This window comes from Brachionichthys hirsutus, chromosome 16, assembly GCF_040956055.1.
Source record: "Brachionichthys hirsutus isolate HB-005 chromosome 16, CSIRO-AGI_Bhir_v1, whole genome shotgun sequence".
NCBI classification, from domain to species: Eukaryota; Metazoa; Chordata; class Actinopteri; order Lophiiformes; family Brachionichthyidae; genus Brachionichthys; species Brachionichthys hirsutus.
The window spans coordinates 1,840,386-1,862,267 of NC_090912.1; the positions used below are offsets into that span (position 1 = coordinate 1,840,386).

Sequence of the window (21,882 nt, forward strand, 5' to 3'; positions counted from 1 at the left end):
CAAGCTTGACCCCGTGTAAAAAGGCAACATTTGTGGGTTATAGTAAAAACAGTCCAGCATACCTGGTGTATAACCCCGAAACAGGAAAGGTGTCGAAGCACAGACTGGTGAAATTTATCAAAAACAACCCAGTCCGAACAGACTGAACAGCAATCTCAGACAGATGAGTATGAGCCAGAAGTACAAATGTACGACGACAAAGAGCCTAATGAACAAAAAGAAAACAATACGACACCGACTTTCCACCGAAAAGCGAGCTGAGAAAAATCCCAGTTGTCCAGACAGCAGTCATTTTTCTCACAACATACTTCAAAAGCGAAAGCTGCCACCGAGGCATCGTTCTGCGTGAGTCACGCCATCATTAATAACAAGAAGTCCTTCCAAACCTGACTACATAAAAATGTTCATAGTTAATTCGGTCGTGTTGTGCAATATTGGCTCATGCGGTTACGCAGGGTACATCAGCATACATTGTAAATAAAGAATCCTCGATATATTTGAAAATACTTCTATGTTTAGCATTTTTTTAGCGGGTAGATCTTTGTGACCTGGGCTACAGGTACAACAGGCTCCATCCAGACCTCCTGGGTTGACGAGTGCTGCCCCCTGCTGGAGATCATCCGCCATTGCGCTCATGATTCAGCATCATCATCATCTTCCTCCCCCTCCTCCTCCTCCTCCTCCTCTTTGCCCCCGACGTTCATGGACTGCACCCGGGCAAGCAACGCCGGCAGGTCTACGGAGAGAGCCGGCGCTTCCTCGTCAGAGTCGGAATTAGGAGGATAGAAGCGCTTCGCCTTTGCCAGGAAATCTTCAGCGACGTCGAGGTACAGGAGACGATCCTGGCGGAGGAAAGAAGAGAAGAAGAGAAGAGAAGGAAGAGATTTGAGGCCGGGAAATTTATTCTACAGTGAAAAAACGTCACTCAAAGTCAAAGGGCATGCCGATGGATTCCACTCATCTCGTGGGGAAAGAGACACAAAATAGACCCGGATCCGCCCAAGAGTCCCACGCCCTCACCAGGATGAACAGATATCTCTCAGGCGGGGGCTCCCGGGTGTTGAAGATGGACGTGTCGGAGTGGAGCGCGCCGAGCATGTCACGCGCTGCCGTGGCGTTACGCATGCGGTCGTACGAGGCTCCGGCAGACACCGTCAGCAGCGCCTCGGCCTCCGCCATGAAGCCTGGAAGAGGAGGAATTCTGGTGACCCCCCCGCCCCCCAGCTTGTTTGTTTGTTTGACGCTCACCTCGTCCTCGCAGCGGTACCTAAATTCTCCAGGATGGTCTTCCATTTGTCTCTGACCTCTCGCCGGGTGTCTCTCATGGCCTCGATGTCGACGCTCAGACGGCGATATCCCTGGAAGGAAGCGGCGGGGGGGGGGGGGGGCATTTCATACCATATTATAACAGCTTAGCCTTTAAGAAACTTTCTTGTTCCAACCAGATAAGACTCATGGTCAGTGTTGATTCAATAAGTTGGTTAATATAATCCGCCTCTGGTGCGAGTGGATTCCACGTGATGCGCCGCCACGCCAGCCGTGGACCTCATTGGCAGAACCTCATCAAACAAAGCAGAGCTTTTGTTCTCCGAGGATGTTCCCTGGATTCAGGTCAGGCCTGATATAACTGGCATCGTCACGTGAATTAGTTTTCCTTCGCGCCATCATGTGAAGCATTTGATAATAAAACATTAAAACCAAACGAATATGTTCCGGGTTTAAAGCCGGACTGGTACCGTGGTTCCCATGCGGGTCTTGTTCCGGGCCTGCAGCAGGCTGTGGAGGACCCAATCGTCCTCCCTCTCCATGTGGCTGGGGTCCCCCGGGGTGCTCCACAGGTTGGTCTCCTCGTCTCGCCGCTTCCGGACTTCCCGGTTGAAGAACTCCAGCGGATCCTCACTGCGTGTTCGGATCCAGAAGTTAGGTTTATAGGCATTATTGATCAGACGAGGGAAAACACGGCAATCCCTACATTGTAGGAGACGTTTCATGTACAGGGCCGGCCTACTTACGGTACTAAAGGCTGCTTCTCGTCTTCATCGCCCTCGTCGACGCTGCAGCAGCAGCAGATCCGCAAACACAGTCTGAAGGCCGAACCCATCCCTCAGGAGTCCAGACAACCGCTTGGTTTCACTTCTCTGACGGGCGGCGTATCCTCGCTGATGATTCGGACCCTGATGAAACGGATACCGATCCGGGGGGGGGGGGGGGGGGGCTGGTTTCCTGTCAGCCACAACGCTGCCAGATTGGTGCCGACATCAGGGGAACGATTTCATAACCTAGATTAAAAAAAAAAAAAAAAGATGAAATAAAAACCACAGAATCACAGGAAGGAATTCCATCAATAAAGAGCAATTCAAAGGAAAACAGACCAACCTAGTTTCTCCTGCTTGAAGACCGTTTCTCCACAGAGCCTGTCCGGGCGGAGAAGCTCTGACAGATGGGAGGGGGGGGTGGACCCGGCGCTTCTCAGGCGGAGTTCAGCAAGACGTTTGTTCTGACTCTTAAAAACACACCCTCAGAAGCCAGTCACAACCCAATCATGTGAGTCCGGCCGGCGCTTTGCCCCCCCGAGGGACAGTACATCTCTTAAACAGGCACACAATGAGTCTAATGTGCTGTCTGAGTATTGATTGGAGGATCATTACATTTCTCTCTCTGTGCGTGCGGTTGAGGAGATTATTTCTAAATCTATTTTCTTGGTTAAAAGTGTGTATTAAAAAGCGTATTTTAATTTGCTAAATGTCTAGGGATTATTGGGGGGGGCGACAATTCAAGAACATGTGATAAGTAAATAATGGTTGAGGCTGATCAGGCAAAGATTAAAAGGAGGGGGGGGGGGGGCAAAGTCACGGATGAAACGGTGGGAAATGAAGGTGGAAGTCGCCGTGGTTACGTCTTCTGTCGTTCCACGCGAGTCATGAAATGAGAATATTCTGACCAACGGTGTTAAATGATCACGATCGGGTGTTGATTCACTTTATTGGACACGCAGCAGTTCAGACTCCAGAACCGTCGGCCCGTTTCGTATTCAGACAGGAAGCAGAAGCAGTCGGAGGGTTTAGTGCATGAAGGCACACGATTCTGTCAGTTCAGCCGTTTCCTTCATTCCTCTGCGCACGATGTAGCAAAACAAACAAACAGTTACATGTTTTTGGCATTAGAAGAAAAAAAAAAAAGGAATTACAAAACCCCGGGGCGCCGTCGGCCCTGGGATGTGCCGACGGCGCCCCGGGTCACGGCTGCACGGCTGCTTCACTTTGTAAAAAGAAAATCAATGAAACCCCGAACGACGTGTCTGAAGTGGAAACGGCGTTTCAAAGACGCGAACGTTTCACGCCTCGTTTCTCGAGCCCTGAACATTCGCGTGAACCAGCAACGCGGCTTTTTTGCTTGTTTGCATGTCAAATCCTGATTTTCTACAGTCAAACTAAAACCTAACGTGATAATATCTGCAAATAATAAAAAAACAGCAACAACAAAATGAGGCGGGGGGGGGGCGCAGAGAGAAGCATACTCAGAGTAATGACGTTTTATCACAAGGCCACTTCGGGTTCTTGGCACAAAAAGATGTCGAGCGAGAGACGATCAAATGGACAGAAGACGGCTCCGGATGGAAACGTGGAGCCGTGGCGGCGCCGTGCACGCTGGTCTCAGCGCACGAGAGAAACACGTTCAAAGGAAAACATGCACAGAAAGGAAGCAGCAGCGAATGAAAGGACGAGGCTCAGGATAAACCAGCAGCTCCGCGCCGCCGCTTCCCCTTCCTGTGGAGTCCCAACGCCATCCGGTGCGTTTGGGTTTCGTTCCAGGAATTGTTCCGAAGCGCGAAGCGGAAGGATCCAGATTAGTCCTCTTCTCCTACGCTCGATGCGTAAGCCCTCCCCCGGCGAGGTCGCCGCTACCGCCACGCCCACGCACGGACAGCGGCGAGAGACGGCTACGCCAAGTCACGCGTCTCTCTGGATGCGGTGGTGGGGACGGCGGGGGGGCCGCATGTCGGCGATCCGCTGGCGCAAGCAGCTCATGAAATCAAACATGGTGGCGGCCAGACTCTGGTGGATGAGGTAGCGGGGCAGCCGGCCCTGGCGAGACGCGGGAACAGACGAGTTAGCATCGAGGCTGCTAGCAGACCGCTCACTAACCCTTTAAAACTCCGCCCCCCCCCCCCTCGCCGCTTCGGGAGTGGTCTCACCTTCAGGTCCGTGTTGAGGACCCAGATGAAGGTGCAGACGGACGGGTTGCTGCTCGACTTGAGGACAACGAAGCCCCCCGGGCCGTTTTCTCCCCTGAAGAAGCGGCAGAGAGAAGAGGAAAACTTCAGAAACGGGAAAAAACGACGGCCGGCTCTCCTGTCAAGCAGCGCAGGGCGAGGCGCGGTCCCGACCTGACGTAGCGACCGCTGGGAGGTTTGGCTTCGTGGTTGGTCGCCATGCCGGCAGAAAGGTAGCAGTCCCGCTTACGTTCCACCCGCCGGATATTCACGAAGTCCCTAAACGAGGAGGAATATCTTAGCTCAGACACACGAGGAGAAGAAAACCACAGAAGAAGAAGAAGCTGCCCGCTGCGTCGTGCGTGGCTGTACCTGGCAGACACGACGCCCCCCGCCGCGCCGGAGGAGACGTCATGCGACACCAGAGTGTTGTCGTCGACCCTCTGGAGGATCTGTGGAGAAAGGCGAAGCGCAGCGTCCGAGTTGGACACGGCCGAACGAGGAAAAGAGAAGGGAGAGAAAGAAGCCTCGCCTGGCAGGAGGAGACGGTTCGGTTCCACTGGACCATCTTCTCGGGCTGAAGAATCACCTCCTGGTACACAAGCTCGGCTGAGCACTGCATGAAGGCCTGGGCGAGGACGAAGACGAAGACGAAGACAGCGACTTTATTCAGTGGACGGAACATTTCCATCTCCGTTTCTCTGAACTGAATATTGCCCTTTTGCCCCTCACATGACCCCCAGAGGCTAAATTATTTGCCTGTAATGGCGAAAGGAGGCGATCATGTGGTCGTTCTTCTTTTGAATAAGCCCCACCATTTTTAGTTCTTTTCTGACCCCTTTTCTCCGTACATAAAATCATGAGACCGTTTATTGTGAAAGATGAAGTTGCAAGTGAAATTCATTCTTCTCATCCTCCTGCTTCTCCTGTTCCAGAATCGACGCCACGCATCTCTGAACGAACCGATCCGTTCGTTCAAGGGGCGAAACGTGAACCGTTTCGGTTCTGCATGTTCGCTTCGGTCCACTTGAAGCGTTCAAAAGGTTAATGTTTTAACTTGTTTATTTATCATTTTATTAAGATTTTTACATTGTTACAATAGTTTTAAAGACTCGGAGTCTAATTTATTTGAAATATCACCCAAATGTGTTGCTTTTATTTATTTATACAAGTTGTATTTGCATATTTTTTTCATATAAAAAGCATTTTAAGTTATCTCTTTCTGCCTTTTTTTGTACCACAAATTAACCGAGCCGAAAGGAGACTTTAAGGTTTTAAAGTCTGAATTATGTGTTTCACATGCAGTTCATGTCCCGGCAGTACCTTGAGAATGAACGTCTTTCCGTGGAAGGGGACCTCCAGGGTGTAGACCGAGTCGCCCATGTCCTGGAGAGAGAACAAACGCCGTTAGCACCAGCAGGCTTTCACTTTAAAAGGGAGTTTTAAAAACAGATTCATTTCATTCGAGCGGCATTTCGCTTGTGAAGTGGCGGCGCTCAGCAGCTTTCCGAATCGGCCGCAACTCAAACCGAACATGGGTCAGGATGTTTGTTTTTTGCTGCTGCGGTCAAAGTTCATCGTTGAATCAGAGACGACTTATCCTCCCGTGACCGACATCCAGCTCCCCCGAGCAGCCGAATGCCAAATTGATTCGGGAGCAGAGCGCTGAATGTTAGCAAACCAAACTGAGTTCGACACTTCCTGTCCACAAGTTGGGCCGATCGATTTATCGATAAACGAGAAAGAAATAAACTACTCTTCCAGTTTAATTATAGCTTAGCACAGAGGTGGGCAAACTTTTTGACTCGCGGGCCACAATAGGTTCTAAAATTTGACAGAGGGGCCGGACCAAGAACAAATGGAGTGTTTGTGTGAACTAATATAAATGACACATGAAAGCTATTGCATTAAAGGATTTGGCCCTTTACAGGTAGCATTACAGGGAAAAGGTCAAATGAATGAGGTTTAATCATAATACAATTTTATTTAATGATATAATTTGGACAAGTTTGGCGGGCCGGATTAAAAAGACCAACGGCCCGCATATGGCCCCCGGGCCTGGGTTTGCCCATGCCTGGCTTAGCATCAGCCTTGTGATCTTTTGTTTGATGTGGAACAGCTGGTGGCTTCCCCTTTAGACTCACTGACGAGATTTCAAAGGCTAATCCTTCCTCTTGTACGTTTCGGACGCCGTCAGGCTCCATTGTTCGGCGGCTGTGCGCCGACACAGGAAGTGCTTACCTGTCGTCGACACCTGAATAGTGTCAGGAAGAGAGAGAGAGCGAGCGAGAGGTTCCTGAAGACGTCTCGTTACCCGACACTCACGTTGTTTTTTTCAAATTTCCAGTTGTCCTCCTGGGCCAGGATCTGTTCTACAACGGACAAGGCCTCGCGTCCCTGCCGGACAAACTCCATCTCCTGGAGGAAAGAGTCAGAGGGGGAAAGGGAGGTCACTACGACCGGCGGGGAATCGGGAGTTTAAAGACACCCCCCGGGGTGGCGCAGCTACCTGCGCAGTGACGGCCTTGCGTCCCAGACCCTCCTCATCCAGATCCTCCTCCGAACCTGAAGACACAAGTTTTGGAGCAGAGACTCCGTTTGTAGCTCGACTGGCCGGTTGGGACAGAACGAGAACAGATCTGGGTGACATCACCTGCCATGGATTCAGGCGGCGAGTAGAACTGCCCGTCTGAAACGGCTCGGGGGTAGATCATGGGGGCTCGTTCGCAGGCTGCGTTCACCGCCGCTATGTAGGCTGAGGTTTAAAGAGAGCGGCGGTCAATGAGAGCCACCAGGAGAGGGCAAACCCCCCCCCCCCGGGAGCAGGAATCTAAACGTCGCCACCCCCACCTCGCTCGTCCTCGGCCTCCTGAGTGAGCACCTTGAAGTCGAGGAACCAGGTCTCCAGCCAGGCCACCACGAAGGAAGTGATGGGCAGCACGTAGCCAAATGCATTCTGGGACAGGAGCTGTGAAGAGACAAATGTTGGCATCTTGAAATTGTGTGCGTGTCGTGGGGGGGGGGGGGACTGCTGCTTCCTGACATGCAGCAGCTGCGTGTCACGTAGCCTCGAGTCAGACCGGAGTCTGCTGGCGTAAAAGCAGAACCTGTGACGCGGCGGCGCGCTCACATTCGACATGATGACCTTCACCACGAGGAAGACGCTGGTGACCAGAGTCGTAATCTGTGGAAGGAAGGAAAAGGAAACCTCTGACTCGTCTGCTAAGGAGAGCTTTTATTTTTTTGGGTTTTTGCGTGACCTCCTCAAGTCGCTTTGCGCTCACTTACCGCAATCACCCACCAGTGCTTGAGACGGAACGCGGCGTAGCCGATTTGGAGACACAGGAACCGGAATGCCGCGAGGAGCTGAGGCGGCGGGACAGAGAGGGAAGAGAAACCGTCACACGCTGCACACAGTTTCTGCTCGTGTCCTCCTTTAACGGCCGACTCAGGCACCATAAAAGCAGGTTTCACGCGTCAGAGCGAAGACAGGGCGGGGTCATCATCAAGGGGGTTTCCACACGCAATCCCAAAATGTACACGAGCGCCGACCGACCCACTTACCAAGATGTCAAAGAAGGAAGACTTGTAGTTATAATGGATGACCTCATTCTCCAGGCGGTCCTCGATGGAGCTGGAGTTCTGCAGGAGGGGGAGAGAACATCCGACGTCAGACTCAAACCGAGCTCCGCCCACGGCGCCCGTCGAACCCGACTCACGTTCAACTCGATGATCCACAGGAGGGCGATAAAGAGCAGGTCGAACGTGACGAACAGACAGAAGGTGCGGCGGACGTCGGAGATGGCCTTGCGCTGCACGGGGGGCAGGAACAGTTGGGACGGCGAAGGGATGGACAACGACGTCGAGTAGGAAGCGTTCAAGGAGGCGATGGCAGGGAGGCTGCCCCCGAGGTCCCCACAGCCGATACCCGGCATTCCTGCGCTGGCAGGAAACCCCCCCCCCCCTGCAACAAGGGAGACTGCGTTTTAGTTGCAGCAGATGTGCAAAGACGCTTCAGTATGAGACGAACCTTCACAAGCCTCCCTGCAGATTCTAGTTCAGTCTCTGCATCGCATTCATGGCGATCGACACCAGTGTGTGTGTGTGGGGGGGGGGGGGGGGGGGTTTACAACACATTGTGGATTCATTTTAATGAGAAACTGACAAGGATGTCAAGGAAAGTCCCGGATCCGCCTCTTGCACCAGATCGACCCCCGCCCCCCCTCCCACAAAGGAAATCAATTCAGGGGGGGGGGGTTGCGTAATGCTGCAAACAGACGGGCCAAAAACAAACAAGACAATAACCTTTCAATGGAGCTGCACAACTTTAACAAGAATCAAGCGGCTATACCGAAAAGATCTCCCGACCCAAAGTGGAGGCGTCCCGGTGAAGCTCGGGTATCATTTAGCATTCCTAAAGGACAATGATTACATCAATAAAGTTGATCTCAAAGTCCACCAGAGCTCGGATTTGGAAGAAGAAGAAGAGGAAGAATTCCAGAGCCGTGTCACAGTCACCTGACATGCATGGTTGAAGGCCCCCAATGTTAGGCTTCATTTATTCAGACAATGAATTTAGTGTTGGCGCGGATCATGAGTCATCATCATCATCATCATCATCATCCGGCATGACAACATCACCGCGGACAGGACACATTTAAATGTCCAACGTTCCGATTCCTCGTCATTCTGCCCCTCAATGTGTGCCTCTCACAAACAAACGGAAGCTAGCAAGCTAGCGTACAACAACCAGTGGTAAAAACAAACACACAAACAAACAAACACACAAACACACAAACACACAAGGCACAGAAAATACACGACGGGACGACTGTGACGCTCGAGTAGCCACTTAGCAATACTAGTTACCCACTCCGCTTAGTTTAAACCGGCTAGTTTACCTTCGAGCAAGTTAGCGCTCAGGCTCACTTGCTAATTGTTAGCCCATTGAGGAAAAACAACACAAATCATGTCTGAGGAGCTACCGGAAGCAGCGACATGCACCAAAAGACAGGGACGTGATTCCGACATTTTATCTCGATAAAAGCATTAAACTTACTTTATTTACCGCATAAACATCGCCCGCATTCTTCCGTGTCATGCGTCACAGACCAAACGTCAAGGCAAGATGCACTCAATCCTACCGGAATTCGACAGATAGCATTGTATGGCTGTCATCACTTCCTTTGTTTTTAATTTGAAAGCGCTATCGGGGGCCAATAATATTGAGATTTGCCACTTCCGGGGACGTGGGCGGCTCTCGCGAGATCGTCTAAAAATGAACGGGATCTTCGAGTGTTTCGAGTGTTTCAAAATAAAAGCTTAAAAATAAATTGTGGCTTGCATCCGCACTTTTTTTTAAGGCTAAAGATATCTCAGTTCCCAACGGACTGCTCTTAGCAGTAGCTCAAAGGCAAGGTTTAAATCCATTGTGATTTCCCATTAATCAAATAAATCAATTCAACATAGAGTCAAGTGATTTGGTAATTATTTTTCTTTTAATGAAGCCTAGTAAAGATATTCCTTGCACACCTACACACACACGCAGATAGTTCAAAGGCAAAAAAGGAAACACAGTTTATTTTGTTGTCAAATTGTTGCTCAATTTTAAAACAACCACTTTACAATGAGAGGCAAGAGAATGGGGGAAAAAAGATTTTTTTTTAAATCAAGACAGAAGAAGCAGAAGAGTTCATGCACGTTTTCTATGGCGGAGCGAGGACACACATAACCTGCTCATCCAGTCATCCCACAAAACGACAAGAGCGACTACAGATGAATGTCTGCTGAAATCATTGCGGTCAGTTTCATCAAATGTCAGTCAGTGGCTGATTTCACGCTTCTGCGTTTGAAACGGGACAGATCTGAGCTATTTATCAGACAACAGGTGAAAATAGAAAAGGAGTTGGCATACAAACGGGAATTTGTGAGCACTGAGAAACCCAAAATGAGTCAATGGTCCTGGGGAAACCTGTGAAATTACAAACAAATATTGGCTATTTTCTCAATATTGTGTCAGTTAGTAATGAGTGATGTTTGGAGCAAACCGTTTCAAACTATTTAGAGGTAGTTCTTCCTATTCAAGAATCCTAAACAATCATTCTGGTGCTGTTTTAGCAACTCTATGCAGCTTTTCGTGCAACTTATTTACTCTAGATGGATGTGTTGGAAAATATAACCTCACATATTGAGGGCAAAATTAAAGTACACTCAAGGGATTTAAAAAAAACACGGCTCTACCTTTTCACCATGATGTAAGAAAACCTGTTCTCAATCGCTAAACCAGTTGCGCATCTTTATGCCCACTACAATGAAAAGGCACAAAGACTGAGGAGAACATTTGCAAGAAAGTCACAGCTGGGACAAAAAGAAGCGCTGGGATTGTACCATTAGCATTCTGGAGGCACGCAGTGGTGTGTTTCTACAATTCCTTGGGTGTATATTAAAATGCAGAAATCCAGATGGGAATAGAATTCAGATTCTTGTTATTCATGTGGACAAATGGGATTAAGATATAATCCTTAAAAAATATTTAGCTCAGGGACCAATTTTATCTGAGAAATAAAACAAAAATAAATCGATCCTGCTAGATTTATATTTGGGATAGGAAGCCAATTTGAGTCTTCATAAGAGCCCATCGTTACTTTGTGATGAGAAATACTGCATAGAAAGACCATTACACAGTGTACGTACATGAGTGACTTGTGTCAGCCATAAATAGCATTAAAGATGGATTTAATTCAAAGAAAAATAATAATATACCTACAGAGATTGGGTCGGAGCAGCACTTTGAACCTGCAGTTCCTATTTCGACCACGCGACGGCAGCACACGCACATTTAAGCGCAGGGCTAAACATCGAATGAAAGAAGAGGCCGTTGACCAAAGACATTTACATTCCCTTTATGTGTGTGTTTTTAATTATTGTGTTTGTCGTCATCTTTAAAGGAACATTTAACTCTATGCAGAAGCAATACGGTCAAAAGGGGGAACTGGTCTCCATGGTAACCTTTGGTCCCTCTAGTCTCCTCATAAATAAAGGGCGGTCTGCAGGCTGCTCTGTGAGTACATCCGTCCTCACCCGCTCATAAGGACTGACTCCTAACACCCCCCCCCCCCCTTTAATCCGCCTCCCTTTGGAGGTCATGCAAATATCTTTACTCCCTCGCATACTTGATTTCACTCGAAATATGAAAACGGCACAACACCCCCCCCCCCCCCCGAGTTGCTCAGATTCTAACGCCTCCCTTCTCCGAGATGCTTCCCACCGAACGTTTGTCCTGCTCCCTCTTTCTTCCGTCTCACTTTCTCCCCCAGCTCTTCTCCTCTGTCATTTCTTTGATTGTGTTTCCCCCTTTGTCATCCTCCTCCTCCTCCTCCTCTTCTTCTTTTTCCTCCTCCTCCTCCTGAGCTGCTTCAATCTGCTTGGCCATCTCTCTCGCGCTGGAAGGCTTGCCTGACTGCTGAGCGGCCGCCGTCTCTTGGTGATCTGAGGAGACCAAAAGCATGTCAGGAACAACAAACTCATTCTGCATCCCTTTCTCTGGTAGAACGTCTATTGCGCCTCTGAACGTACGCAGATGAGGATTCAAACACCGTCAGGATAAATATGAGGAACACTCCAGCCTGGGGGGGGGGAGTCTGATCCTCCAACACTGTCTCATACCAGCCTGGGATTCAATTCAAAATTTCAGATTTGTCTTGTTAGCTGACATTTTTTTCAGATCTTAATTTGTCAGATGTGGCAAAAATAAATCCAGACAAGCAGGCCGGGCGGATTAAATTCAGACGCAACAGCAGGCGCTGTGTCTTTAGCAGTGTTAGAGTGCCATCCTCACACCACAACAACAACAACAACAACAACAGCAGCGTGGGCCTTCCTGCCGGGTCGCAGACCTTCCCTCTCACCAGCAGCTTTGGTGGGAGAGCCACCCTCTCCCTCCTCTCCCTCCTCTCCCTCCTCTTCATCCTCCTCCCCCTCACGAGGGTCTTCCAGAGGGGTGTAGACACCCAGGTTCTGCATGTGTGCTTCAGCCATCTTCTGCACGGCTACACACACGAGCAAAGGGTAGGGGGGGGGCACACACACACACAAACACACGGACACACGGGGATAGAGGGATTTGTTGTTTCGGTTGTACCACGCTTCAACACTGTCAGCTTTTATTTTGAAGAGGTGCCGATTTAGACAGGAAACCAATGAAACGCATGCGTGACAGACAGGGGGGGGGCACTAAACTGTGTCCCACATTGACTTCTCACCCTCCTTCTAGTCAATGTATACATTAACTCCGCCCTCTCTCATCCTTCAGGTCATCTTGGCTCCTCCCCTTTCACGCCCTCGCATAAGGAAGATTACGGAATTAGAAGTTATTCCAAAGGACCCCCCCCCCCCCCCCTTTTGCGCCCTGAGCTGGCAGATTTGTGTTCCTGATGTAATCGCTTGACACGCAACACACACGTTTCTATCCATCCCATATGTGCGTTTTGGACATGTGTGTGTCTGTGTTTGTGTGCGTGTGTGTGTGTGTGTGTGTGTCTGTGTTGCAGCTGTACACACAACTGACTGTAATCCAGGATCATCCAGACTTTCTAGACTCACTGTCTCACAGCTGTCACGCTCTAATCTCTGTTTCTCCCCTTGCCTCCAGCAGTGGAGGAGTGAAAACACACAAACACGCAGGCCTGCGCACGTCACACAAGCGCGTGCACAGAATGAAGGCAACAAGAAAAAAGGCGCTTTAATGCACAGCTATCTGTCGCATGCGTTTCATTTTCTCAAGCTTGAAAAGCAAGGAGACGATTTGAAGCACGGTAGAACTAAAAGGACAGGAGGATGAAAGGATGAAAGGATGAAAGGATGAATCAAGGACACGCGACGGGCTCACCTTTGAGTGACGGAGGCTGATACGCGTTTGGATTGACGCGCTTTGGCTTGAGCACGCCGTTCTCCCCGACGACCCACTGGGAAGAAACAGAATGTTCCTGAAAGTGTCCGGAAATCTTTGAACACATTCATTAAAAAAAAATTCTTACATTTAATTAGGAGGGATCATGTAAAAGAGTCACGTTTAGAACTTGGGTCTGAAAGATGATGGAGGTTAGCATGCACCTTTTCATTAAATGAAAACAGTTCCGTTCTATTTGGAACGTTCCCCTTCTCTAAGATTGTTTCTGAAATGTAAATTTGTTTCAGGATTTGTAAATGTAGTTTCACATCCCGCCCACCGGAAGGTATAGTCTCTAAAAATTCAAAATTGGCCTTTTTTCCCCATCGTTGCTGTTTTCCCTTTGACCACAAGGGGCAGCAGTGGCTGTAGAGGTGGAGCGGTCAACCTCACCCCCCCGGCCCCCCATCAAAGGTTAATGGTTTGATCCAATATGCTAAACCCATCTAGCTCAGGTTATTTAAAATTCATACAAGTTTGATTTTGAGTTTTCGCTTTTGAATGCGCTTAAAGTAAAATAAAGAGTAGCTTTGAGAACACACCGAAGCATGACGTCATTTATAAGATCAAATATCGAACAAGGAAGTAATAATAAAAAAGTGTTTGACTTCACCTTTACCTGGTGAGTGGACTGATCGTCCTCAGGAGACGATTGGTCGGCTACTCGGAACAGCGTGGCGGGCGTGGGCCTCCTGCGCCGGATCTGTGAACAAACACACACAAACAAACGGGTAAATAACTTCTAGAACTCCGGCCAGGTCAGGACTCCGACAGGGGAAGAGGGTTCTAGACTCATCGCTGCCCCCTAGCGGGCTGGAGCCGCGTCGCTGTCAATCCGTGCGCAGATGGAGCGCGAGGTCTGCGTAAAAAATGGCTTTCTCCGTCCTCGCAGGAATAAACGTCCGGACGAGCCCGGAATGTTGGACCGCGCTCACAGAGACTGGAATTTCTTTGAAGAAGGTTCCGATCCCGTCTGTTCTTGGAGAATCCAAACATTTGGGAGATCCAGGAAATGAATCGCTTAATCATTAAATCTGGATTCAAAACTTCACAAGACTTTATGAAATAATACGGCATTTCATTTTTTTGGGGTTGCAAAATGCAAAATCGAGCGTAAAATAGCCTCTTGCAAAAACATTCCACATTTAGGGCGAGGTTAACTCTTTAACGGTCGGAGCAATTCCAGGCGATTAAAACCCATCGGCTATACAAGTCTAGCATGTGGCAGGTCACGCTAACGCGGTACCGGGACGTGACCTCTGCGAAAGCAAACCGACCTGGTGCTTACGGGATCTTTTGTTTAAGGCTGCTCTCTGTGCAGCGGTGTTGATGTTCTATTCCCCTCCGGATCGTCAGACGAGCCGCCAGGCCCGTGTTGCCAAAGCAGAGGTCAGCCGGGCCGCGAGGCGGAAAGCTCCCGGTGTCAAAACACCACGGCACGGATCCGTCAAGCATGGCTTTTGCCATTATTTATGACACCGGATGCATTTAAATCTCAACTTCCTGTCTCTCACGCCTCTCCGTTCTGTCACGCGCCTTTAATTCCCCATCTGATCCGCCGCTTCCTGTCCTGTTAAACGCTCCTCTGTCATTTCCTGACAGCTTCATTTCTCTCCTCGCCTCTCCGTCACCCAAAGGCGACGTAAGTGAGTTTTCCATTTGTCTGATTTCCTGCCTCAGCTGCTCTCCCCCTCCGACTCCTTTTTTCTAACATGAACAGGTCTTCCTTTAACCCCCCCCCCCCCCCCCCACTGTGGGGGCTCTGCTGGGCGAGGCCCGCGGCCTCCGCCTGCCTGACACCTGCTGCCAGGCCCACAGGGCAGCCTGAAGGTGGATCATGCAGAGACAGGAAGGAGGGGACACCACGCCAAGTCTCCCCCCCTGGCCCCGTGGCATTCACCGTGGAGCATCGTGAGGCTCGGCCTCCTGAACCAGAACGTAGAATCGACCTCAGATGACACGCAAAACAGGAAGTCGAGACACGGAAGTGTGTGAAAACCCTTCAGTGGATTACATGAATGGCTTCTTGTCTCTGTTTTGTGCACATTTACACACAGTGGCGGCGGTGAGTTGCCAGGTTCGACTGTGCCCGGTGATTTTCCAGCATTAAAACCATTCCGCTCTCCAGCGGTTACATAACATGTACGCGGCTTCCTTATTTGTGTCAACACAGATTACTCCTGCTACGCTTTATCCCTCTACCCCCGCCTCCCGCTGCCCCCAATCGCTCCACCCTCCAGCCCCCCCCCCCCCCCCCAGAGGCAGCAGTACCTCGACGGGGTCTCATCCGGAGATTTGGCATCCACACAAACGAGTGGATGGAGGAGTGTGGAAAAAAACGTCTGAACTAATAATGATATCGATGTGAATCCGGTTGCTAAAGTTTTGTTTTCATGGTTAAGGAATCTAGAAATGTAGACTCTATAAATGTAGGACAATAATATGAGGGGGGGGGGGGGGGGGGGGGCTGAGCTGCTTGGCGGAGGTCTGCGCTCTCTGAGTGCTTTTCTCGTTCGAACCAACCGAACTCATCATTTCATAAAGTATCTGAGGAGGATCGGCATCCACGTCCTCCGAACACGAACCCACAGCTCCTGCTTTCAGGTGTGTGCACGGCGGTTCCGTGCAGGCGGGCTGATGTGGGTCTGATCCCCAGAGGCCATCCTCTCAGCTGGTGCTCTCGTGGTCGGGCCTATAAAAAGCAGCAGCAATAGGACAGCATAAACTAGATCGGAATGGTCCCAGCAGGGGGGGGGCGCCGTGGGATGAGTCACAGCGCCTCCGCACACACCAACGCTAACAATGGAGCGTCTTAGGTGGGTGGGGGGGCTCAGCGGTGCAGATCTGAACCCGACACAAAGACGAGGCAGAGGAGAAGCCGGCCGGCGCTGTCTGATGGGGGAGTGGGGGTGGGAGTGGGAGGGTGGGAGTGGGGGGGCGGCTCCATAGGACTCGCTTCTGGCTCTCGTCCCACAAGCCCACTCTGCACGAATAGATATGGATTTGTGCGAGATCTGGCTGCATGCGCATGCATCACTCAGAAGCATCAGCTGGCGGCGGTGCGTTCAGGGACAGGAAGGCGTGAAGCCTCGCTTCAGATCGTTCGCAGCCACCAGAACTGCTCCGATTGACCTTTCCGTAAAACAACCCACGCCCACATGACTTAATAGACCAATCGTGAGGCTACAGGCCATCGCTGGGCTACACGTGCACGTGTGCGTGTTTGCTCCTCAGGCAAACAAACCTAAGTGGTTGCTTCGGTTCGCATGCCATACAAAGGCAAAAAAAAAAGTTATCGAGAATGGCCAAACATTGCAGTCACGGCTTGTGTAACCATGACGACCGGTACCCCGAACAACTGGAAGGAGGTGTCCGGTTTATTCCCTTCGCTAAACCGACAAAATGTGAGAAATGTCTGCGCTGGATCAAGCTGTAGAAGAACACGTCCAGTTGAATCCAGTAAAAAAAAGTGAAGAACATAAATAAAATAACAAATCTGTCATCCAAGCAGAAGTAATGAACAAGTACTAAAGTAACTTCTATAGTGTACAATAGAGCTTGATTTACAGACGCTTTATTTTCAGCTCTTCGTCCTCCACATCGAGTTAGAACCTAAACACCCGGCCGCCCTCGCCCCTTCCTGACCAGACAAAATGTTTCCATGACAAATATGCAGCCGACGGCCGGTGATCAGATCTGCCACGTGACTTTTTCCGGTCATCGCTCAGACACAATGTAGCCGGGCAGCTTCGCCGCGGCTCCGGCCGGGTGACTCCCGCTTGTCGAGTTTCCAGTTGTTGCAAAGACGGTCAAGGTCACGGCGGAACAAGCGGAACGCCGGGGCCGTGGACGAGTGTACTTTAGATCGACTACCGGGGGCATCGACTGGAAAGCTGCCAATCCAAGAGACGACGGTTCGGCTATCGGCCTGCAAACGTGCATTCCAGCTCCGCGGCGTTGCATTGTGCGGCTAACAAAGAGGTCGCTCCAGAGGTCAACGGGCAGGTACGAACAAAAGGACAAGCGCAGCTATGGTTACTCATCTGCAGCGTCAGACGCAGCCGCAGGGGACGCTCGGAAGCGAGGCGAGGCGGCGGTTGACGGTTGCTATGCAGCTTAGGGGCGACTCCATGGATGTGATTTAGGCCGGTCCTCATCTGACGCGGTAAATGTGACCTCCCGTGACCCCCGAAAAAAGAGATTATAAGCGGCACTGCAGTAATAACATAATGTCATGTCTTGTCCGTGTTGATGAAACAAGGATCAAGCCAAATCCCATTTGTTTTGTGTCACGCCTCTGCCCCCCCCCCAACCCCAGCGCCCTCAATGTGGCTACGTCAGTCTCTGGTGAGTAAAAGAGGGCCTTTGGTTCCAGACCCTCAACGGGCCCAAAGGTGGAGGTCAGGGTCGCGATCTTCAAACGATGGCGTTTTCTGTGGCCTTTATCCCCTCCCTGCTTCCTAATCGCTCCCTCCCGCCCAAAATGTGATTGTTTGTCTAGTCAAGGTTAAAAGATGACTCCTCTGCTTCTCCTCACACACCCCCCCCCCCCCACGACGGCCCGATTGGCAGTGAAGGATCCCTGAAGTGACGTGTGTGTGTGCGAGTGACCGGGTGGGATAATGACAAAAGCGGATTTGTTGGCCAGGATGTGGGGGCTGAAGAGGAGGGTGCGTCATCTTCATCTCGCTGTGTACACTGCAATCAGTCGGTAAATCGCTCGACCCGTGCTCAGTATTTATGTTTGCAGAATGTGTACACATCACACACTCCCAAGTGCGTCGGCGGCGTCGGCGGGCGACGAAGGATTTGCTCCTCTGTGATTGGATTGAATGAGAAAGCTTCTGGCGAAGGTTTCAGCCCACCGTGAGATGAATTGTCTTATTTTTAAAAGCCTTTTTCCAAACTGGAACAACTCATTTTAAGACAAATTCATTGATTATTTCTGAGAGCTTTCTTTCTTTTTTCTTTCTTTTTTTGCACTGGAAAAACAAGGTGGAATAGGAAAGGAGGTTTTCTGGAAAATTGGTCTCTGCAGTCATGAATGCATCAAAATGTGCAGGCTGTCAAAAAACCAGGACGGAACAGACAGCCTGGAGAAGACTGGACCATTGATGCCGTCGCTTTGAGTGATTCCTTAGCAAAAGCATTTTGTACCTTTAAACAGGAACATTAAAGTCTCGTTCTCACACAGCTGATCACGTCATCGAGCCGCCATAAAAACGGGAAAGGGGGCGTTGCATCCTGAAGCCCGGGAGCACGCTTTGTGCCATCCGACAGGATGTTCTTTCTGGGCCTGCATGTTGTTTACCCACAAACACGCGCCGCATCAAAGGTCGCCGTTTGACGTGTAGCCCAGAGGCGGGCCGTGGGGGGATGAGGGATGATGGGGGGGGGGTAGTGGAATCCTAAGTCGAGCCCTCACTGAAGGCTTGGGCCGATTCCCTTTCCTGCCATCCTGCGTTTCATGTCACGGATGGAAAGTCTGCGCCGTGTCTCCCTCATCTCTCCGTTATACACATTACTCGACATCGCTTACCGAGCATGTAGGAGTGAGTGTGTGCAGGTGTGTGTGTGTGTGTGTGAGAGAGAGAGAGAGTAAACACAAGGAAGGAGATCCTAAAAACACAAATGGGCTCTTGCATCTGTGCACAATGAGGTCAAACTCTGGTAGTTTGAGCAAAAATATTTACCATTAAATGCTTAACACAACAAAAAACTAAAAATGCAACTCATTAGCAGAGGTGACTGTAAATGCTGCGTGGAGGGGGGGGGGGTATGCTCATTAAAATCGACCCCGCCATGCACCCACGTAGCCTGTAGTTCGTCATTTTGTTGCAACAGTTGCACGCAAATTCCTCCACATGGCCAACAACACGATGTTTGAAGAACTGCACAGGAGCAATGCTTAAGCACACACACATTAACCAGAGGTAAAGGCCGCGGCGGCTAAATATAGCCGACGGCCGTCCGAGCAGGAGGAGCAGTGAGGAACCTCCTCGGGACAAAAACAACAAAAGGAAGCAAAGGAAATGATTTTGAAATGAAGGAAAATCTTAGACATGGCAGATCAATATCCTGCAGTTTCTTAGAAGAGGGGATCAGAGGGAGACGACGGCCTGAGAGATGGAGGAACTAACTCGGGCAGAGGGGGGGGGGGGGGGCTGGAGTTCATGTGAGTCAAAGCGTAGGAACACAAACTTCATTTTGCAAAAGACAGATGAGAAATGCTTCAAATCCGGAGGCGCAAGAAAAATATGAGAGTGCACAATCTGTAGGAGGCCGGGAGGGGGGGGGGGGGGGGGGGCATCACTAAAAGCCTCTTTAATGCAATCTGTTGAAAGAAGAGCAGCTACTGGGGGAGCTGACCCCGAACAGGTGAGCCCAGAGATTAGTCTGCTCCCTCCTTATAGCTCATTTCTTTCTCCTTTCCCACCCAGTCTCTCCTCCAGCTCTCAGGAGAAATGAGCCACTGGCCTCCTTCCACCTCCTCGCCAAATCACTTCCCGGGTCCGGCCCACTTTCCCATGGTCTAAAATCAGAGCCGCCAGAGGCGTCTGAGTCAGGAACTAAGGAGCATCAAAAAAATGAGCCTCGTGCAAAGAGAGTTGGAAAGAAAGCAAAAGGTGAAAGCGGTGGAATGTGAAGGGAACGCCGTTGGTGGTGAGGAGCACGAGCGTGGAGCGGCTCGGTGCGTGCGAGGGCGGATCCAACGCCGGCCTGCTGAACAGATCGAGATCAAACAAGACAAAGAAACCTCATGAGGAAGCAAAAAGAGGGAAATGTCATCAGACGTTTGTTAACTTTGGACAGAATCACCCGACACGCGCACACACACACACGCACACACACACACACACACACACACCCTGCATGAGGAAACCGTGGAGGCGACATTCAACAATAGAGACATTTGGTACAGCTGCACCGGTCAAACGAGCCAATCAGAACAGAAAGTTGTGTTTAAACACAGCGTGACCTTTAAGTCGGACAGAAAAACGAGTCCGATCTGAAACGTAATCCCCAGAAGTGCCAGATTAATCATTCCTCCTTGGGTCAGACACCAATCTGTCCGCCGCCTGCTCACCATCTCCACTTGCCGAGGGTCCAGGTTGGTGGGCGCAGCGGCAGGCACGGCAAATTGGATCTTCTTCCTCTCCTTGGGTTCCTCCTCGACCCCTGCCGACATGGAGTGGTCCATGGCTCTGGATTCTGGGGGGGGGGGGCAGGGGGGTCTGACTCCCACCAGGCAGGAGCGGTCGCTGCTATAACCTCCTGGGAGGAACCTCCTGCACCTCCAAACTTCAGTCGTCCCACTCCTGAAGGCCGGTCCTCTCGCTCCTCCACACCTTAGCTCCCTTGTCTTGGAAATAAACCCAAAACTGAGCAGAACTTTTATCGCCTCCTTTCCTCACTCTCTCTCTCTCTCTCTCTCTCTCTCTCTCTCTCTCTCTCTCTCTCTCTCTCTCTCCCTCCCTCCCTCTCCTGCAGTCGCAGATATTCTCCCCTCCCTCACAACCTGTGCGGCTGGTATGAAAGAGGCAAGTCCTTGGATCTGACTGTGAGGAGAGGAGTGGATGGGCACAGGCTGGAGGGGAGGGGCCAAAGTCCAAAAGGGGGTGGAGCAATCAGGGAAGAGGGGAGGGCCCGATAGAGGAGGGGAGGGTCAGGTGAGGGAGGCTGGTTTATTTTCTGTTTCTCTGAACTGAGTTTGATTTGTAATGAGAAAAAAAGACTAATCTCATCACATCAGCTGAGCCTCTATTGGCCTCTATTTGTGAATGAGAGATTTACAATGATTGGGGGGGGGGGGGGGGGGGTAAACGAAAGGAGGGATGAAAACGGGAATCCAGCGGCTAAGCCCGTTCCACTGAAGAGTTTTCAGGGGCCTTGGTGTTATTTCGCTCAAACGGCAAAAGGGATTTGGGCAGCGGAGAGAGGTGGATTTGGCCTTGGGGGGGGGGGGGCACAGATGAGCTTTGGCATCAGCTGAGGAGGAGGAGGAGGAGGAGTGCATGCCATGCTATGTGTTATTATGTCCTGCTAATCTCTGCAGCGTGAGTTAACCCCTTAGGGATCCGTGTATTTGCTCGTGTCTCTAATTAAGCCTGATTTGCGTGATGCGGCTGAGTGTATTTATCTACCCATATTGGCTAAACCCCATCTATAAGCGCGTCCTCGCCGGTGTCTGCCTCTCTATGGTTGTACGTGTTTTGTCATTAAAGCGCTGCGTTGGCAGAAGCAGAGAGGAAAAACCTCTGAGAGATGGATCACTCAGAAAGATAATAACTCAGGGGACACGTTGGACAAAATGTGACAGCTCCAAAGACAGACTAGGGAAGCAGTAATTCTGCCTCCTGAACCGGGCATCTTGCAACCACGTGACTGAAGTGGGCTGACAAAAACCTCCTTGAATGTCAAACTAACTCCCTCAGATCTCCCACAGAAGAAGAAATGCCTCGTTGGAATTTATCCTGCGAAGCTGAAAAGAAAAAGATAAATAATTCTTTCATTCCATCAGGGACACAGAGAGGCCTTGTCCCGAAGCACCAGGTGTCCCGCCAGGTGTCCCGGTGGGACGGCACAGAGGCTCAGTCCATCGGTCAACACCTGCATCCGGTTAGATAACGTGCCATCACACAATAAACAGGTGAGGAGTCAAAGTCCTGCAGCTCGACGTGCATGTGCTGCTGGTGAAGGATGTGCCGCCATCTGCTGTTTT

At 50.6% G+C, this 21,882-nt stretch overlaps 3 protein-coding genes across 3 annotated transcripts; all 3 read right to left on the reverse strand.

Annotated features, from left to right (window-relative positions):
- mreg (melanoregulin) lies at positions 1–2,170 on the reverse strand. Its single transcript, XM_068750223.1, has 5 exons — positions 2,013–2,170; positions 1,737–1,899; positions 1,268–1,358; positions 1,021–1,184; positions 1–842 (listed from the first exon to the last, which is right to left on the reverse strand). The coding sequence occupies exons 1-5, from the start codon at positions 2,099–2,101 to the stop codon at positions 633–635; spliced, it is 717 nt and encodes a 238-aa protein (XP_068606324.1). The 5' UTR covers positions 2,102–2,170; the 3' UTR covers positions 1–632.
- A 779-nt stretch (positions 2,171–2,949) lies between these two features.
- Positions 2,950–8,148, reverse strand: stard3 (StAR related lipid transfer domain containing 3). The gene is made up of 14 exons (XM_068749791.1): positions 7,933–8,148; positions 7,778–7,855; positions 7,502–7,579; positions 7,344–7,397; positions 7,064–7,181; positions 6,867–6,968; positions 6,723–6,778; positions 6,539–6,631; positions 5,537–5,599; positions 4,746–4,841; positions 4,586–4,665; positions 4,388–4,492; positions 4,196–4,289; positions 2,950–4,085 (listed from the first exon to the last, which is right to left on the reverse strand). The coding sequence occupies exons 1-14, from the start codon at positions 8,146–8,148 to the stop codon at positions 3,951–3,953; spliced, it is 1,368 nt and encodes a 455-aa protein (XP_068605892.1). The 3' UTR covers positions 2,950–3,950.
- A 3,365-nt stretch (positions 8,149–11,513) lies between these two features.
- Positions 11,514–20,361, reverse strand: ppp1r1b (protein phosphatase 1, regulatory (inhibitor) subunit 1B). Its single transcript, XM_068750350.1, has 5 exons — positions 20,248–20,361; positions 13,774–13,863; positions 13,101–13,176; positions 12,121–12,261; positions 11,514–11,701 (listed from the first exon to the last, which is right to left on the reverse strand). Exons 1-5 carry the CDS (start codon positions 20,359–20,361, stop codon positions 11,514–11,516), a joined length of 609 nt encoding a protein of 202 aa, XP_068606451.1.
- Between the last annotated feature and the right edge of the window lie 1,521 nt (positions 20,362–21,882).

Coding starts and splice junctions, on each gene's coding strand:
- stard3 (XM_068749791.1), bottom strand. CDS start 8,148: ATGCCGGGTATCGGCTGTGGGGACCTCGGGGGCAGCCTCCCTGCCATC. Junction 7,856..7,932: donor TGTGGATCATCGAGTTGAAC/GTGAGTCGGGTT, acceptor CCCCTCCTGCAG/AACTCCAGCTCCATCGAGGA. Junction 4,493..4,585: donor GGGGGCGTCGTGTCTGCCAG/GTACAGCCACGC, acceptor CTCCTCGTTTAG/GGACTTCGTGAATATCCGGC.
- ppp1r1b (XM_068750350.1), bottom strand. CDS start 20,361: ATGGACCACTCCATGTCGGCAGGGGTCGAGGAGGAACCCAAGGAGAGG. Junction 13,864..20,247: donor ACCCTCGGCAAGTGGAGATG/GTGAGCAGGCGG, acceptor GTTTGTTCACAG/ATCCGGCGCAGGAGGCCCAC. Junction 13,177..13,773: donor AGTCCACTCACCAGGTAAAG/GTGAAGTCAAAC, acceptor GTTTCTTCCCAG/TGGGTCGTCGGGGAGAACGG.
- mreg (XM_068750223.1), bottom strand. CDS start 2,101: ATGGGTTCGGCCTTCAGACTGTGTTTGCGGATCTGCTGCTGCTGCAGC. Junction 1,359..1,736: donor AGACCCGCATGGGAACCACG/GTACCAGTCCGG, acceptor GCTTCCTTCCAG/GGATATCGCCGTCTGAGCGT. Junction 1,185..1,267: donor GACCATCCTGGAGAATTTAG/GTACCGCTGCGA, acceptor CTCCTCTTCCAG/GCTTCATGGCGGAGGCCGAG.